The sequence below is a fragment of the Sturnira hondurensis genome, unplaced genomic scaffold (assembly GCF_014824575.4).
Source record: "Sturnira hondurensis isolate 20B ecotype Veracruz unplaced genomic scaffold, ASM1482457v3 Scaffold0022566, whole genome shotgun sequence".
NCBI lineage: Eukaryota > Metazoa > Chordata > Mammalia > Chiroptera > Phyllostomidae > Sturnira > Sturnira hondurensis.
The window spans coordinates 3,699,803-3,719,482 of NW_028095197.1; the positions used below are offsets into that span (position 1 = coordinate 3,699,803).

Sequence of the window (19,680 nt, forward strand, 5' to 3'; positions counted from 1 at the left end):
AGATGAAATTTGAGAAGCTTTCCTGGCATGAAGGAAAGAGATGAGAGGAATACTAAGACAATGGCATTAAAAAAAAATCTAGAGGGAGGTACACTGGATTCGGTTCAGACAAAAGTCACCGACACGGAAGTTACAGAGACAAGTACACACGGAGCCATCCACGCAGAAAACTACAGTCTGCAGAGGAACAGAAACTGGGCTGGCCTTGGGCTTTTGCCACAACGCAATGGCACCAGTAGCCTTCCCCAGGAAGTGTGACGGGAACCGTAGGCCCAGGCAAGTTCACTTTCACACATGAAGGCAAGAGCAGCAGCTGAGGAAAGTCGCGTAAAGCAAGAGCCTCAGCCCAGGTCGCACAATTCACTTACTGCATGAGTTTCTGTTCATTCAAACCCAGTAAGCGGTGATCCCTGATTCTTTCCACAACAGCTTCCAATTCTAAAGTTAACTTTTACCTGATTGGTCTTTAGCGGGAGCATCTTCTTCAGTGTGTGTATAAAGGGCCTTGGGTGGGCACTTTTGGAGTTCTCTTCTATCTGGAAATGCTTGCCCAGCAAGCACCCTCGTGCCCCTCTCTCCAACGTATTTGTGCCCCCAAGTCGGTGACTGTTTGTGCACTCCCAGCGCTGGCCACCCAGTGGGTGTCAATGAACACCAGGTCCCATGCGCACAGGCAAGGGAGCACGAGATGGAGAGCAGTGGATCTGGGCAGCCCTTACTCCTTGACCTGGTTTCCTCACCAAATTCAGGCCTCTCGCTAGAAAGGGATGTGGATAAAATGACAGGTAGAAATTTGGTTTTTATTTCAGAATCAAACCGTAGCAGAGTTCTGACCATGTACTACTCCCGCAGGGCTTGTGAAGTTCCACAGCAGTTCCACAGGGGCTCCAGTCAGACCCGAAACGGCGCCGACCAAGCTTGCGATCGGCAGAGTCCGCCTCTTTAATCTCCAGGGAGTGTTTGAAGTTCTCCACCCTACTTTCTGAGTATCGTAAAAAGTAAAAAGCGCTTTTATTTATTTTTCCATTGAAAAGGTTTTTTAGCAGCAAACAGGACTACTTGTTTTCCTCACTTCATTTTTATGAGCATAATAGTGATATGTCAACTTCATTAAAATTAGAGAGGGAAAAACCCCAATCCCCTCATTGACACTGCTCATCCATGGAAGACTCACATAAACGGGCAATCATGTTCGTGTTATCACTTCTACAAATACCAATAAAACAAGGCTTGTAAATCGTACATACAGTAGTAGCAGTTCACACATATTTGACACACTTTCCCATGAGGATTCAGTAAACAATAAATATAACATCCCCTCTTGAAAACAAAAAAAGGGGGGGAGATGTATAGGAAAGAAAGGATTAATTTACCTGGGGTCTATCAACACACCATTTTAGTGTGAAATCGAAAAGAATTAAAAACCACGAAATTGTATTCACTGAATACTGGCCCATAGTTACCACCATTTTTTAAACCTGGCTCAAATACATAACATCATGGCTTCCAATTAAAATCCTTAAGTCTATGAGGATTTGTGGTAGGTAAGACTACATTAAAATTTTTTTTCCTTATTAAGAATTTCATTCATTAAAAAACAAATCTGACATTTCCCTTCAATGTTAAGTTGAAGCTTGATCTATGCTGCTGTGTCCTGTGAAATGAACCTAATTTCCCAAGTGATCAGGACGCCGGAGTGGCCTTTCCGAGTGCTGCGTCTCCCTTCCCTCATGATTCCTGCTGAGTCCTCTTCGCCACGGCTTTTCCCTGAGTCATGTATTTACTGGAAAGGCTACCTGGAGGAGGGGGAGAACAAAACCCAACATAAACAAAATAAGCCTCACTTCACCGCAAAATCCATAACATCACTTCTTATTGTTAATTACTCACAGGAACTTTTCCCACTGGAATTGGTCACTTGTTTTGAATTGAGTAATTAGGCTAGATAGAAAAAAGTACACAGTGTATGGAACATGACCTATTACACATAAGCCTAGTCAAAAGGCTTTTTAAATGTAGACAAGATGCTCGAGTGACATCATTTTAATAGTTTTAGAAGTAAGGATTACTAATTAAAACCACATACAGATCAGTTAATACTTTTTGTTCTGGAGTTTAAACAAAATAGATTGATGAAACAAGAAAACTGAGAAATGTTTAAGTGATTATGTATAAGAGGTTCCATTTCAAATCAATAGTAGAAAGTAAGGACTTTTTTCATTAACTGGTATTGTGTCAAGTAAGGAATTTGGGGGTTTGGGAAGAAGTTAGCTTCCTTCCTCACATCATACCCTTGCTCCCCACTCAATTTCGAATGAACTACAGAATTAAATATTAGGGAGTCAAAGTATAAGAAGTAGTGAATATTTATATAATCGTGGGGTGGGGAAGAGTTTTCTAAGCACACCACTACATGGTTTACTTATGAGAAAGGCTTGCTATGCTTAGCAAGAAGAGAACTTAAAAACCAATAAAGATGAACAACAGATACAAGCACTATATAAGAGAAAAAATAGCATGAGTAGATAAAAATTTTCAATATCAATAGGTAATCAAAAGTGGAAATTAAAACAAGACATCAATTTCTGATCAACAAATTGTTTAAAGGAGGATCAGAAGGACAAAGTAGGTAGAAATTTTGCTAAACAAGTATTCACATATACCTTATAATAGTGTATGTATGTCCAAAACTTGTGATTTGATTAAGTATATTATGAACACAATACTAGTTATGCACAGCATAATTAATAATATGAAAAAAGCAGGTTATAAACCCATATAAATAGTATTTTCATAAAAAAAAATAAAAATTAGCCCTGGCTGGTATAGCTCAGTAGATTGAGTGCAGGCTATGAACCAGAGGGTTGTTGGTTCGATTCCCAGTCAGGGCACATGCCTGGGCTGCAGGCCAGGTCCCCAGTAGGGGCCACATGACAGGCAACCACACATTGATGTTTCTCTCCCTCTCTTTCTCTCCTTTCCCCTCTCTCTAAAAAATAAACAAAATCTTTAAAAAAAATTAAAAACAAACGTTCTCATGGAAAAAAACCCACCAATTATATATACAAGGGTGGGCAAAAGTACGGTTACAGTTGTGATTATGCAAAAGCAGTTTATTCTTATATTATTATTTATTGTATTATTTACTTGTATTCCAACTGTAAAACTACTCTTGACCACCCCTGTATTTGGTGCCTTATTTTCCTTATCTGTAAAATCAGGGCACTAATACCTATACCCTTGGAATTATAGTGAAGATTATAAAAATACACATAAAGCAAATAAAATAGTACCTGGCACACAGAAAGTACTCAATAAATGCTAAATTATTATTATACTGATGTAGAAAGATGGAAAAACTTTACCTCTAAAATCGAAATAGTAGTTAATGCTTCAGAATGGAATAAGTATAAATGGTCTTTATTTCATCTCACTTAACTATACTGTCTCAATTTTCTAAAGCAAGCATATTAAGTATGCAAATAAAAACTATGCTCTCAAAATCAAACTTTTCTTCCCAAGTTGCCTTTTCTTCCCAAGGCAACTCTTCTTCCAGTGGGGCTCAGAGTGGCCAAAAGGTTCGACACCCCTGACAGATAGTCAACTCACAGTGCGACATGAGTGTCACCGGTCGGGGAAAAAACAAAGCACTCTACTGCGGTATTTATGCCTCAGAGTGCCTACCAGTCTACAAGCACACATGTTCAATATTCTGAACTACACAAAGTATTGAGGATAGGCTTTTCACATGAGGGGAAAAAACTGGATCACTACTTCATACTTTACACATAATCCAGATGTACTAAATATCTAAATAGGAAAAACAAAGTTTTAAAGATATTAAAGAAAACATAGCCCTGGCTGATGTGGCTCAGTGCATGGACCACCGGTTCAATTCCCAGTCAGGGCACATGCCTGGGTTGTAGGCCAGGTCCCCAGTAGGGGGCGCTTGAGAGGCAACCACACATTGATGTTTCTCTCCCTCTCTTTCTCCCTCCTTTCCCCTCTTTAAAAATGAATGGATTAAACTCTTTAAAAATATATATAGATGGAAATCTTTATGACCACAGATTAGGGAAGAATTTCTTAAAGATGACTTGAAAATAATAAACCACATGACCATAAAAAACCCAAAAAGTACTCACAGAAAATCAAACATTTGATTATCTCAAAATGAGAAAATACAGGGGAGGAAGACACCTGGAATGTATATAATAATGGAGCAGCATTCAGAAGCAATGACGGCCCCTTACAAATTAGTAAGGGATCCATGATGCAACAGGAAAATGAGCAAATGATCTGAACATGAAATTCACAGAAGAGGAACTCCAACTGGCCAGTAAATATATGAAGAGGAGCTTAGCTTCCCCAGAGTCAAGAAAATACACATTAGAACAACACTGAAGTACTTTTCACTCATCAGTTATGCAAAAATCAACCATGCTGGTGGGAGTGGCAACTGTTTCAGCCAATTACAGGGTCATTTGCCAGCATCAAACTAAACTGAAAATACCACTATTCTCTGACCTAACAACTTGACTTCGGGGCACACAAACCCTATAGAATCTCTCAAGGGCACTCACACAAGAATGTTCGCCAGAACACTTTATAACAGCAAAAAGTCAGGTGCAGTCTAAATGTTCATTTACTGGATAATGGATCCATATACAATACTCTGCATTCATATGATGAATACTATAAAAAATATCCGAAATCTACACACAAGAACAAGTATAAAAGTTTAAAATCACTGTTAATAATAGATATGAGAAGCAGGTTGCAGTTAATTTTATACAGAATGCTGTCATTTAATGAAGAACTGAAGGGCACCTGAGCTCATAGGAGTACACGCTTCTGTGATGCAGAGGAACATGAGAACAGAATGGGCCTGAGGGGCAGCGAAAGGGCACTTCCACTATTTTAATCTTTTATCAAAACGACTGAAAAGAGAATATGGGAAAAATGCCAATTCACTAGTAGATGGGTAGTTGTTGTATCTTTTTATGTTCCCAAAAATGTTAACAAGCCATTCTTTTCAATAATCTTATTTACTGTATTACCTAATCATGTAACACCTTATATATAAAAATGAATCTCAGCATACTTAAAGAAACTTCAGAACAGAAATAAAGTATGTAAAAACTTTTATGTAATCTGGGGAAAGAACATGAAATTCATAAAACTGTGTAAGTATAACTTGAAACTACCCAGAAGTTTGTTTGAGATAAAACTACTAAAAGAAACGAACAAGCAAACAAATGCCTGTATGGCAAAACAAATTATAAATGACATTGAAAAAATAAACTGGGATGGAGGTGGTGAAGGACGCTGTAACACAGTTGACAAAGCATGAACGAATTTCTATAGAAAAAACTAAAAACAAAGATGGCTACTCTAATGAAAAGATATAACACGAAGAAATACAAATGAAAACCTGTAAAAAATGATGAGAGTTCCATGGTAATAACAGAAATTCAAGCAGACTGACAAAAAAATAGTCTATGCCAGTGAAGTGAGGGTACGGGAAACAGGTTGTGAATGACCCTGTGGCATTGTCAACAACGACAAACTGGCATTATTGGTGCCGCTGTTGAAATGTGCATACTCTTTAACCCTTCATTCTGACTAGGAATTTATCCTGAGTATATATACCTAGTGAAATATGTAAATATTCTTTCTAGTGCTGTATATACACAGTGATCTTCAAATTTGGGTACATGTATTCCTGAGCTGACTTAACAAGAAAAGCGAGAAAGGGGTTTTAAGTGAGTTGACTGCGGCCTCTCAATTTCTATCTGAATTCTTTGAGAGTGCCTTCAAGGCCAAGGCTTTGGGCTGATTCCTAGGAATCACACCAATTTTCCTCTCCAACTCTCCTTTCATAATTCTACTGTATTTGCCCATTTCCCAGGGTGAGATCGCTGTAATGTAAACGACAGGCACACCTCCCAACCAGCCAAACCTTAACGTGGTACCCTGACTGCTCTGGAATGAAAACACCTGGAGAGGAAAGGCGGCAAAATGACGGTCTGCGATAAACGTGAATGCCGCTAATAAAAACCCCGATTTTTAGCTTTTGTAAAATTACACTGATAGCTGATAATCATCATGAGTAATTTCTGATGATACAATCCTATGTGACTTTTGGTCATTTAATGAACGAAAAATAATTAAGAGTCAATGTTGTAATAAATCCTCTATTCCCAAACTGTTAAAGAATTTCTACCTTTAATTTGCTATCATAAAAACTACATAGATCCCTACCATAAAACAAAAAAAGTTAGAAACAGCAATGATAAGGAATGCTGTTTTCACTCCTGCAGGAAGTAGTATTGGTCTAAAGACACACAGATGCACTGGGGAAAATCCCATTTGTTTCATTAAACGACAGGCATTTTTAGTATGTAAACTTAAAAAGTAATTTTAAATACAAATGTGTAACATTTGCTTTGATCAATTATATTGTTCTAATAGTTGTAAAAACAACTTATACTTTTATACTTTGAAACTTAATAAAAGCTTAAAATTGCAATTTACATATTTTTGTTGCAGATGAGAATGATAGGTTGACTAATAAAATGCTTGAAATATATGATAAAATATATCATCTTAAGATGAAATTCTGTGGAAGTCAATGATGGTATTCAAGGAGAAAAATGAAATAACATTTCTGCAATACTTATATTTCATTTGATATATTTAAGGCTGATTTAGAATTGTATTTTATAATGCCAATATTTATATTCCTCCCTCCAGAAATGATAAGCTTTGCAACTATGATGAAAAACCTAGATGTCAACTTAAAAATATACAAAGAAATACACACTTCCAATATTTTGTGGAAGAGTATATAAGCAAAAAAGTTTTGAAACCACTGATTATGTATTTGGAAATAGTCCCTTAATCAGGAATGATTAAATAAAATAATAAATCATATGTTGAAATGTCAAGAATACCTGGTACAAAAAGGATGTTCTGTATTCACAAACAATAAGAGCCCCCACACTATTTTTAAAAATATACTTCTATTATTTTAAATTTACTACCATAAACAGTTTTTTTTTTAAAAAGGTTTTAACATTTTGGTCAAGAAAAAAAACGTGTACATGTACATCATCATGAGAGGGAAAAGATACCCATGCATCTCTTTATAGCATCTTTACTTTTTAAGGTTTCAAACCATGGGATTAAAATGGAATGAATGAAGAGACATGTAGTTTCTTCAGAAACACACAATCTTCTTTACAAAAATGGGACAGGATTAAGGATAAAAAATGTTTCTTGAGATTCTCATACTGAATAAGTTGTTTTATTTAAGCCAGTATAATTAACTTATGCATTAAGTCAGTTTATAACCATGACTGTTTAATCTCCACATTCTCGATCTATTAAGAACTTCCTTTAGATATTTCCTATCAGTCAGATAAGTTACAGCAAAGCTGCCTTCCTGTTAACTACAGCAGCAAGCGTGGTGGGAATCTACTGAGTGGTATGTGCCAGATGCTGTGCTATGGGCTTCACATATACAAAATTACTCCACAGTGCCCTGTGAGGTGTTAGCCCCGATTAACTGATAAGGAAACTGAGGCACAGGGAGGTTTGAAACCTGCTGAGGTGATGCAGCCAGTAAATGTCTGGGCTGGATTTCGAACTCCAGTAGGTCTGACTCTAAAAGCTCATGACCTTAACCATTCCACATTTAGCCTTCAAAATGAGTATACCACTAATGAAGACGATTTACTGAACATCTAACGCATTGTGTCAGCCATGTGTATGTGAAGAGGGGGAGGTAAGAGTGCAGAGCAAACAAACTCATGAAATTTTCTATTAACTTGTTTATGAGTTAAGAACTCCAAGTACTTGCTGAGTAGAAAGGAATGGAGGCAGATACTAGGAGAGGAAAGGGAACTTGGCTGAGTGCTTACCACCACCTGGATGCATCTTCTCAGCACCCAGCGAGATAGATGAGGCTACTGCAATTTTGTAGAGGAGACACCTAGAGCTCGGAGACGCTGAACTCTCGCCTAAGGTTAATACAGCAAATGTGGAAGGAGCAGAGTACGGTCGGAAGGAAGAGTTGTGGGGAAACTGACTACTACTTACAGTAGGGACATTTCACATGTACAACGCAGACAATATGGGTGACATTACTGTGGATAAATTTGACAGTCTTAACAGCTGTCCTATACTTGAAGAGTTTTAACTTATTGGAAACAATAGATTTTAACCACATATAACTTTTCCCCCCTGGTATTGTAGTAATTTTTTTCTGTAGTAAACTTAAAATTTTATAGTTGCTTAAACATGTACAAATGTCAGTTTCTTACTTAAAAGATAATTGGAGAAATTTGAATTTACTGTCAGTGCCATTTCTAGCTCTAACATCTGTATTCCTCCAGCACTTAAAAAACGGTAATAAAATTCCACTTTCAAGATGTGCAAAACCTTTAGCAGGAGCAACGATGGCCCATCCCTGCAGAATCATCAATGAGCGCCACCCGCTCCAAACCTCTGCTCTATGCGGGTAAGTGCTTTTACATGGATTTCTCAACACCCCTATAAGTCAGGTATTACTATTATTATCCCCTTAGAACAGATGAGGAAACTGAGGCAAGTGGAGGCTAAGTAGATGTTTGAAGATTATGGAGTTAGAAATTATACCATGCAATTTGACTACAGAGCTGATATTCTTAAACACTTTGTTCTTTGTAAAACGACATCTAAATTAGGGGAGAATCAGTATTTTTTGTGTGTAATATGTTCTGGAAATGTCTGTTCAAGGGTGAAGCTTATAATAACCACTCTTTTGGCTTGTTTACATATGCTAACCATGTGGCCCTCCAAGTCTCAGAGGACATCTGGGAAACGATCCCATATGCTGTGCTGGAGTCTGTTTCCCATAGGTTTTCTCATCTGTGGAGAGTTGCTTCCAGGGGCAGCCTGTCAACCTCCTTATCCAACTTTCCCAGCTGCTCTCATGGTCAGTCGAATCATCCCACTACAGGCCCCATTCTCACTTCACCTCTGTCTGTCGGGTCTGGGGGTTCCCCAGCAGCACTGCTCTGGTTTTGGAGTCCACGCATAAGAACAACGATAAAGCCTTCCCAGGAAATGGCTGCCCTGGAATTTTCTCACTGAGCCTCGGGAGTCTTTACCTTCCCTGCACACCATTCCTCTTTTGGGTAAGGGTGGCAATTCTTTGAAGATTTCTGTTTCTCTTTGAATTATCTGGCCTTAACTCTGTGTACAAATCTCAATCCCCATGCCTCTGAAAATTTTGATTGTAGGAAGATCTGATGCCATTTCAAATATTTCCTCCAATCATTAAAAAAAAACCCCACTAACTATAAAGTTCACAGATCATAAAAATAAATGCCTATTTCTTTTTAGATGATTTCGTCTTATTTGAGATAACTGACCCTGGCAATAACAGAAGTGGAAATACTTAAATAGCTTAGTAATTCCATTTATTTCTCTCTTGTTAACAGCAGCCCAAGTAGAAACAGGCAAACAGCCCTTAGCTCTCCCAGTGGCAACCGCGGTGCCTGTCACTGGGCTGGGGGAGCAGGGAGGGAGGGACTCTCTTCCCTACAGGGCGGAGGAGGCTGCTGAGGGTCTGGGAGTACTATTTCTGACACATGCTGGGAGAGACTGTTGAGACTCCTCATAGTCTGCACATAACTAACACAGGCATCTCTCCAATCTAAAGGCAAACAACTGTTTGCACCTTAGCAATAATATGATACGTAAAAGCTGAGCATAAAAGATGTGGGTTGTTTAACATTGCATACAAAAGTGTCAGATTATATTACTGAAGTTTTAAAATGTCAAAAACTTAACTTTTCTCATAAATTATACAATCAAGTTCAAAAGACTACACCGGCTGATGTAACTTCCCTCCTTTAGCCCTGTGCTTTTGAATCAGATGAGGGAGAAGAGAAAGGAAAGGGGAGTGGTGAGAGAGAGACAGGCCGACGATCACCTCTAAGCAAAGTTACTAAGGATGTCTGCAGGCCAGACTCAGAATGTTTGCATCAAGTTCACAGTTTCCTCCCTTCTTACCAAAAAAGCTTTAAAAAGTTAGTATATTAAAGTTACTTAATTTTTCAAAGTTGGTACGTTAAAGTTACTTAATTTTTCTTTCCAGCCCCAATTTCCTCCCTTTGGTTTCAGTACTCAAAAGCACTTTTGAGCCACCAGAAAAAGGCCTTCAGAGCTTCCCAGCTTCCCCTCCTGTTTAGTATCTGCCCACAGACCCAGGGACCTGGCCCTCTGCACCGTAGGTGAAGTTACGGTTCACTGCCTATAACTCCTCTGCCAGCATTCCTCACCAGAACTCCCTCTCATCAGGTTTTTCTCCCACCCACTCCAAGGAAATGGCTCCTTCCAAAGTCACCAGTGGCTTCTGCATTGCCAAAGCCCATGCTTAATTCTCTGTCTGCAGCAGGTCTCTGAGCAGCAATTCAAACAAGTGGTCCATCCCCTCTGAGGCCCTTTCTCCACCTGGACCCCGGGACAGAGCTCCCTTGCTGCTTCTGCTCCCTCACCGACCAGTTCTCTGTCTCCTTCCTTTGCCGCCCAGGTCTCTAACGCTTTCCCCTTTTCCATCCGCATTTACTTTCTAGGTGATCTCAGGCAGACCCACACCTTTAGGCACTGTCGACACTGACGCTGCTCCAATTTCCATCTCCAGCCTGGACCTCGCTCTCAAGACCAGGCTGGTATACCACACTGGCTACTTGGCACCTCTATCCAGATACCCTGCAGGTTTCTCAGACTTCAACGTCTGAAACTAAATGCTCTTTCTCCCCTCGATCTGCTCTTCTTGAGTGTTCCCCAGAGTAGAAAATCCGGCCTCCATTCTTCTAGTTGCTCTGGCCAAATATCAGTGTCATCCCTGATTCACTTTCTGTCATACTCTGTCACCCAACCCATCAAAAATCATACTGGTGCCACCTTCAACAGACAGAGAAGCCCTCACTTGTCAGTAGGTGGCACCCGACCCAGACCCACCTGCGCTGACCTCACCTGCCATCACCCTTGCCTGCTCGTTCCACTCAGTGCTGCTGAAGGGCAGAAGCTGTCCTTCGTTCTGCTCTGCGAGCGTAATTCCAATTTCCCCTCGACTTGCCCCTTTATTTGATTCTTTGCTTAAATTTAAATGTTCCTTCATCAGAGAGGCTGCCTCTCTCTCTAACATTCTCTGTCCTTTTTCCCGTTTTATACCCCTAAGCACCTGTCACCACATGAAACATTTACGTCTCTCTCCTAATGAGAACGTGGAGTAAGTGAGAGCCGGGCTGTGCCGGTTCAGCGCTGCATCCGCTGTTTAGGCGCACGCCTCGCGGAGAGAGGGTGGGCGGGTGGGCGTAGATATTTGTGAAGAGAGAGAGAGGCGGTCAGGCCACAACCACTTTCTTTCCTTACTTTGGTGCAGTGAACAATCTCCACAAGGAGACTCACTGCTGACAACGCAGTGGCGCTTTCAAAGCAGAAACAAAAAGCACAGAGGGGCACCAAGTGAGGCCTGCGGTGCCCACTTAGGGACGGTATGAGAATCACCGCTAACATTTAAAACACACACAGGCCCGAGCCTACCCCTGGAAGAACCTGAATCAGGAAACGAAGTGGGGACAGGGCGACAGCGCTGTCAAACAGTCCCCAAGTGATTCTGATGTCCAGTCCCTGTGAAAACCACCTATTCAAAAGAAACGTCTCAAAAGGCATGTGGTAACTATGCAGTAAATAAAATAGCACACATTTGTTGTTGTTTTTAAACCACATACCTGACTGGGGACTCAAAAATATAGTTGTTTTTTGTTTCTTTTTGTCTTCATGTAAAAGCACTGCCTAAAAAACGAAATACACTGGTTTACAAAACGAAAGGAATAGCACCCAAAACAGCTTTAAAACCGTAACCATAGCCAAGGAGAGCTGAAATCAGGCATGTAGGCAGCTGAACTGCAAGCTAACTGGCAAGCAAGACAGGTATGCAGGGATCCTTAAAGCACGCCCTGCCGTCCCGGGCACAGCAAGCCCCTCACCACACTGTTAGGGCAGAGTGGGGGAGCGGGGGTCAGCCAGAAGGAGGGAGTCGGGGCCTGGGCCTGCCCAGCACCTCCCGGACCTGGCACAGAGCTGCTGGCACCCAGCACGTGTTTGCTGAACGGACAGATGACAGAGGCCTTCTTGCTCAGGTCTGAGCTATGTTTACCTGAAAAAACGTGTCAGTTGGTCTCAAAGGGCTAGGTGAAGAGGGGAATCCAAATACACAATCTGATTTAAACATACCTAAGAAAGAAATCAGCACTTTTTGTTCCTACCTTAAATTGAAAGCAGTAACCCTGTTTTCAAACTTTTACAGAAAGATTTTCTTTTTTTTTTGAAGTTTGATCTTTTAAACATTTTTATTAAATTTTCATTTTTAGAGATGGGGAAGGGAGGAAGAAAGAGAGGGAGAGAAGTATCAATCACGTTGCTTTCTGCATGCACCCTTACTGGGAACAAACCCACAACACAGGCACGTGCCCAGACTGGGAACTGAACCGGTGACCTCTTGGTTCACGGGAAAACAGTAAGGTTTTCTGTTGCTACAACAGAAGCTCCACTCAGTATACTGTGTGGACAAAATAACAATGTATTTGAAGAAACGAGAGGGAGCAGCATAATTTTCAGACAGGAAGAAGCAGCTCATTATTTTTGCTACTAGAGGAAATGCACCACACTGCAGCCCCATTCCTCTCACTTTATTTTTACAATGACAGCTGCGTGATTTAATGTGTAAACACTGCATTCTGAAGGAACCCAGACCCAAGCACTTCCCCTTTGGTTGGGTTACACCCATGACTGCCCCAGGGTACCCTCCTCCCTTTAATTTGCCGCTGCTCCAACCAGCCAGAATCACTCGTCTACCTATTCTGAGAGCTTCACTAGGAGACGAGTTCAAACCAGCTCCTCGCTGGGAGGAGGAGGTCCCTGGACGCTGGGGTCTTTGGGGGCATCCCTTCATCACTCTGCTGAACTGAGGAGGAACCCAACGACAACGTGCTTCAAGCTGTTAGTCACGCAGACCTTGAGTTCCCCAGAAGGGTAGCCGACAAAAATAATTTTGGTAAAACTCTATTACCTCTTATCTATACTGTTTAGTTTCCTCATCTGTAAACTGGGGATATCAGTAACACCAATCTGATGGTGAAAATTAGATGAAATTACCCATGTAAAGTAGTTAAAATAGTGCCTGACCTACATTAAGCACTTAATGTATGTTAGCTACTGCTATTATTTTAATTTTGCTTAAGTACATTTCCTCTTACAATCATAAAGAAAACTTTTATTCTGGCATATGTCCCACATCAGGGCAAACACTTGAATTTGAATTTGTCTGAGTTCTTTAAGTCCGATTTTAAAATAAATTACTAATTTAAAATCATAGTTCTTTGCATATAAAGCTTCTTTTGGGGGGAAAAAAGCACAGGTCTAAAATCTCCTGCCTTAAACAGAAAGAGACACATCGCTGGTATGATGAAATGGGGGAAGAGGTGTCAGTGTTGCAGCAACAATAGACACTCGAGTGAACATTTTAAGGAAACTGTCAGCAGGCTCACTTTCTGTATGCTGTCCACAAACACACACCCCTGAGGACAAAAACGGAGTTACTATTTTAATAAAAAAAATTATGTTTCACAGTTTCTTTTCTAAGCTAATCATATTTCATCCACATTCACAGATTTGTTCTGAAAAAAATGAGAATGTATAAATTGCTTATAAATCATAACTTCTTATACAAGGCATCCATACTCTTAATAGTCTGTTAAAAAGGCACCCTCGATGGACATTTGACCCATTTAATACAATGGGTTAATTCAGGTCCAATGTCTTAAAGGGGCATGGCTAGGATTTTGAACCACTGACTGATAATACACTTTTCCTCAACAAAAGAATAATCATGCTCACTGCAGAAAAACGTTTAAATGATAAATCCAAAGATAAAATCCTCCATAATTCTCCTCTGCAGTTAGAACCACTGTTAACTACTTTAGGCACTTTTCATTTCATTGATGATCTTATTTAAAAAGTTAACCAAATGACTTTCATAAGCCTCTAAGCGAAACTAGGAATAAGTGTTTAAGATTTATAAAATATCAAAATTTGAGGTGGGGAGAACTTTAGCTTCTTAAAGACAAAATCGTTTTGAGTCCTTGCTTTGTTAAAGAGATAACTATAACTGAAATAGTAAAGAGCTCTAAGAAAGAGGTTTCCCTTGAGTTGGGACCATAAGCATCAAAGCGTGACCAGCGCCCATACCTGGAGAGCCTTTGAACTGCGGGCACTCTTTTTTAATGTGCCCCTCTCGTCCACAAATAAAACAACGTTTTTCTCTTGAGTCTCTGTCATCCGGTCTCTTCCACTTTTCCACGGGCGGCCTGAGCGTCCTCTCTCTCCCCAGATCGACGGCGGCCTTGACCGGCTTGGCCTTCTGAGGGGTGCACTGCATGGGCTTTTCCTCTTTTGCTGACACCTCCCTCTCTGGGTGCTTGTTTGGAAGTTCTCGGTCCTCTTTGAGTCTTTTCTCTTTGTTCTCAGGGTGTCTTTGGTTTGGGGTATCTTCCTGATCTCGCCGCCGCCTCACTCTGTAGAAGAAAGAAGATGTTAATACTGGTAGGAGAAATGCAAATGGAAACTTAACAAAATAAGATAACTCCAGGTTCAGGAAATAACCAGAAATAGAAGGTATCAGAGGGCAAAACAAGAGGTTAAGAAACTTAAATCTCTCTCCTCTATTAGGAAGCAACCACAGGGCTTCAGAGGTGTTTTTCTTCTTTAGTTTCACAATTTTTCCAGTGCTGTAAAACCAATTTTTGCAATTAGTGGAACTCTTTGGTTTAATACCTACTGTGATATTGATGTAATGAAACCTACCTTATCCTTTCTAGCCCACTTAGCATTCTTTACTAGGCACTGGAAATCTGACATGTGACTCTTTAAATACATTCATGTTCGTGCTTAGAAAAGGAACTAGAAGGACATAGGTTCACAAGGAAGTGATGGTCATAAGGAGCCTGAGGTTCTTAAAATATTAAAATTATTTCTACCTTGCCCTGTATGATCAGTGACTCTTATTTGAGTAAAAAAAAAAAAAACCAAACCCCCCAAAAAGTACTAAATAACAGCCTTATTTTTAAAAAATGAGGAAGAATTTACCTATTGGTTTATTATAGTATTTTTAATCCTTACCCAAGGATATGTTTTGATTGATTTTAGAGAGAGAGGAAGAGGGAGAGAGAAACACCGATCGCTGCCTCCCTGCACACACCCAAACTGAGGATCGAACCTGTAACCTAAGTATGGGTCCAGACTGGGAATCAAACCCACAACCTTTCTGGTGTACAAGATGATGCTCCAAACAACCGAACCACCTCGCCAGGGCCAGATGACAACCTGTTTATAAATGACCGTATTATTGTGCAATTAAAAACGCCACCTCCACACCACACAGTAAGTAGTATGTTCCAAGCAAGCAACCCAAACCAAGTGTCCCTGCCCCCTGCAAACATCACATGGAAGAAAGCATGGCCACCAAACTGAGTACGTCACTACAAGTGAAGGGTCCCACAGTCTCGTAAACTGTCAGTGAGCCCCAATCCCAACATGGTATGGCTTGACTGTTGTACTTTAGAAGTGCAGTTGACACCCTGAAGTAACCCATTTTACTTTTCATTGACTGAAATGATTCCCAACTTCTCACTGCTGTAAAGGAGAAGAATTTTAGTTTTCTCTTTACTCTTCCATCCTGACAGGAGAGGTCAATGACCAAATGACTGAATAATGATTAAGGCCACAACCACAATCAGGAAAAGCGACCACGCCTGGGAGATTGTCATCTGTACACCTGGGTTAATCTGCGCTTAAAGCCATATTTTACATCATTTTATTTTCATTGTAAAAAGTCTTAAATTCATCTGAAAACTGCCAAATTTCCTACGAGTTTGTCTTCTGTTACAATAGAACCTCACTTAAAAACCGGTACATTAAGCACATAGAAACTAAATCACTGCTCATGAACATTTACTCACCGTCTCCTCATAGGGCAGTCTTTCATAAAGTGTCCGATTTTCCCACAAATTCGGCAACATCTATCATTTGGGGCCAGCTCTCCTTCAGTTAGCACATCTGGATCAAAAAAGTACTCCTAGCAAAACATAAATATACACAAATATGAATTATTAATATGAGATCAAAACACAAAAATGAATCTGACAGCCATCAGGGACCTTGTATCTCAGCACCGACATATCATTATTTTAATAACTATTATTTATACTGTTTAATTAAAAAATCTAAACCCATTATGATGTCTAATTCAGGACAGTTTCCCCTAAACTCCATTTTTGTTTATTCCTTTTCATTGTGCAGAACTGTCATATCCTAAACCATAAAGGTGGCTTTTTCTCCCAGCACACCTCTAAATAAGAGCATTACGCACCCCCAGGAGTCAGCTGCCCCTGGGGTTGGGGGGAGCTGAGGCAAATACAAAGGCTTCGTTTTTCTCAAAGAACAAAAAGGCTGAAGCCTAATGAACTGAGGAATAGGATTTGCATTAGACGGATTACAGAGAAAAAGAAAGCAGCTATGTGCTACAGCTTCGCTGTGTTGGGGTTTCTGGAGGAAAATATCAGAAGAAAAGAAAGACAATGGTCCGGACTCCAGCCTCTTTGCCACTAAGATGAAGGTGGAGGCCAGCAGAATCAGAATCACCTGGGAGCTTGTGAGAACTGCAACAGCCTGGGCCCCACCCCAGACGTCCTCAGTCAGAACATGCATTTAACAAACCCCACAGGTAACAAGTCTGAACACGTTTCAAGGGCACTCAAAGATTTGCACAGCAACATCTAGCAAAAACCAGATGTACAGATATGATCAAATGCTGAATATGGTTATACACCAAAGAGTTCATTAAAAGTGCCTTTATTCAGAAAATTAAGGCAAGAAAAAAACCCCTCTATTCTAAACACAAAACCCTCTAGCCCCAACCCCCTTTTCCCTCACTGAAATCCATGTTTATAATGCCATTTTGTTTTTAACGAGTGCGGTTTGTCAGAAATCTGAGTATCAGATTACACGAGCACAGACCGTTCTCTAGTGCAGGCAGCACTGCCCCATCCAGGGGTTTATTTATTACTCTTTGTGAGCAGAGTAATAAATCAATAAAAGGAAAAATCTAGACTTCATATGAGAATGGAAGATGTCCTAAGAAATGTGTAAACTGGGCTTGGCAGAGGCCTGTCCTGATGAATTGTTTTAAAACAGGGATGTTTTTAAAAAGGATTTTAGAAATTTGTGCTGCAATTGTTCAGCTTGGCTAGACTCACCAGACTACCAGAGCATTCGAGTTATAACTCAAGTAACGGTACAAATTGGGGCTTGCAGAACTTTTATTTGGTATTTCCAACAGACACTTACCATTTTTGAGTCCTTTGGAAATCCTTTGACTGGAATACCAAATACTTTTCTACCATTGATAAATGCTTTCATTATAAAATTTGTCACTAAGAAAAAAAGAATAAGGGCTCAATTAGATGAATTAAAAGGAGATCACGCTAATCTTTACAAACAAAGTTAACTTACTTTTCCTTGACAATCCAGCTCCAAGATTATGATTCAAATCAAAGGGATCTAAGTTAAAAAAAATAAGACAATCAAATAGAAAATGCCATTATTCATACAGTAAGTGGTCTATATAACAAGAAAGTGTTACACAATTTATCATTAATAAAGGTATTACATGACTGCCTTTTTAATGAGTTTCAAACTTGTTATACAGCTAAGTAATGTAGAGTCCCAAAGATAAGCCCTATATTTTTCTCAAAAGTGTCCACCAGAAAAGAGGGTGTTGCTTTATATTTGAATCCTTATAAAATCCTTCGCATCATGAGATGCTCTGTTTTGAACAATAAATACTGTTCGGAGAAGACTAACATCAGCCTGACATCACTGGATGCTAGTTTTGGATGCATATAGAGACCACAAATATATTTAAAATGTTTTAGCATTAAATGTTCCTGCCAATTAAAAAGACTTTAAAAAAGAGAAAGATTTTATTTATTTGCTTTTAGAGAGAGGGGAAGGGAGGGAGGAAGGAGAACGTCAATCAGCTGCCTCCCACATGGGCCTGACGGGCCTGTGCCCAGACTGGGAATGGAATGGGCAACCTTTTGCTTGGCGGGATGGTGCTCAGTCAAGAGAGCCACACTGGTCAGGGCTTAACAAGCTTTTTAAAGATCACGTTAGAAAACAATTCATCATGGATATCACAGGACGCACTCGTAAGATAAATTAAAACGCACACAGGCAATGGCTAACTTGAATCTCAATTTCCAGTAAAGGCTTAATGTAAGAATTCCCATATGTTCTTAAACATTTGCACTCAAACATCTTAGATGAGTGGATACTTAGATGAGTGTTGTGTTCTGCAACATTATTTGTTAGATGACCCCCAAAGTGGTGGGAATGGTGAAAAAGACGCTGATGTCAAAGATGTATGTGAGATCTGAATAAACTGGTTCATGCTATAAATGGATGTAAAGCACTCTTTCTAAAGCAAAACACTATTTTATAAATGATTTAAAATAAGTTTATACTCATGATAATTCATAATCGAAACATTACATGTAGATATTTATTTCCTATAAATCCTTAAAAACATAATCAAGAAAGCAAAAACCAAACCCCACCCAAAACCTCATATCTTTTTGGGGAATCATCTCATGTTAAAAAAAAAAGGAAAATTTCACATGTTAGTATACACAAAAAGAGTGAAGAAGCAAAAAGAGGCACCCTCCCAGTTGTTTGTCATGCTTCCAATGTACGATAATCAGAGTATCTTGCTCAGGCAGGGACTTACACTCACTAACAGTACTTAAACCTAAGACCCTTCTCTTAGCTTGACCCTAAACTAGTAATTGCTACGGGAAGGTTCCTTCCTGGCAGGTTTGGTCATGCTTCTTTTGGTAGTTTTTGTGTAATTTTGGTTGTTTGCTTGGGAGGGTAGACATATTACAACCTTAACTCCTACAGGGTTACAAACAGTTCTACCACCACCAAAATTTCTCTACTCCAGAATAACTAGTCAAGTCTTCTTTCTAATCTAGCCTATTACTAACGGCTAAAGATAACCAGGCTCCCAAAATTAAAAACAAAACATGAACAACTGACAGACCATGGATCCCCACTGTGATAACGGAAAGGGATAAAACAAAGCTCTAAAAACCCGCATCTACAACCCACTGATTTGAATTTCATGTTATATATGTTCACAATATCATAGTACTATCCATGGGCAGCAGCAATGATGAAAGCATAACCTAGAGCAGCGAGTTTTGACCAGTGTGCTGCAGGCAGCACCCTGGTGTGCTGTTGGAGTTTTTAAAGCATGCAACACCTGACTCTGTACTCAGGGGCACTGACCACTTTTCCCTTAGATTGTCAAATAAAAAAATGACAACAGCTAACACAATAGCTGTCCAGTGTGAATGAACAGAAATTGTACCTATTATTTTGGTCAGATTGGCAAAAAATATTTTGATGTGCCACAGAATTTTAGTAATTAATTTGGGTGGGCCATGAGATAAAAATGGTTGAAAATGCTGACCTAGCATAACACATTATTTAGGTGGTATGACT

At 39.8% G+C, this 19,680-nt stretch overlaps 1 protein-coding gene across 6 annotated transcripts in view; it reads right to left on the reverse strand.

The window, feature by feature from the left end:
• Positions 1-779: 779 nt before the first annotated feature.
• TUT7 (terminal uridylyl transferase 7) overlaps positions 780-19,680 on the reverse strand; it is a 55,200-nt gene continuing 36,299 nt past the window's right edge. For 4 of the 6 annotated variants that reach the window (XM_037036133.1, XM_037036130.1, XM_037036132.1 and 1 more), the window contains exons 23-29: positions 17,626-17,673; positions 17,461-17,546; positions 16,074-16,189; positions 14,305-14,630; positions 12,215-12,291; positions 11,787-11,850; positions 780-1,796 (exon numbers count right to left, since the gene is read on the reverse strand). In XM_037036133.1, coding sequence (XP_036892028.1) covers positions 1,729-1,796; positions 11,787-11,850; positions 12,215-12,291; positions 14,305-14,630; positions 16,074-16,189; positions 17,461-17,546; positions 17,626-17,673 — 785 coding nt within the window. In that variant the 3' untranslated portion in view covers positions 780-1,728. Of the gene's footprint in view, positions 1,797-11,786; positions 11,851-12,214; positions 12,292-14,304; positions 14,631-16,073; positions 16,190-17,460; positions 17,547-17,625; positions 17,674-19,680 lie in introns of those variants that run through there. The other 2 variants (XM_037036134.1, XM_037036135.1) reach the window with 2 other exon arrangements.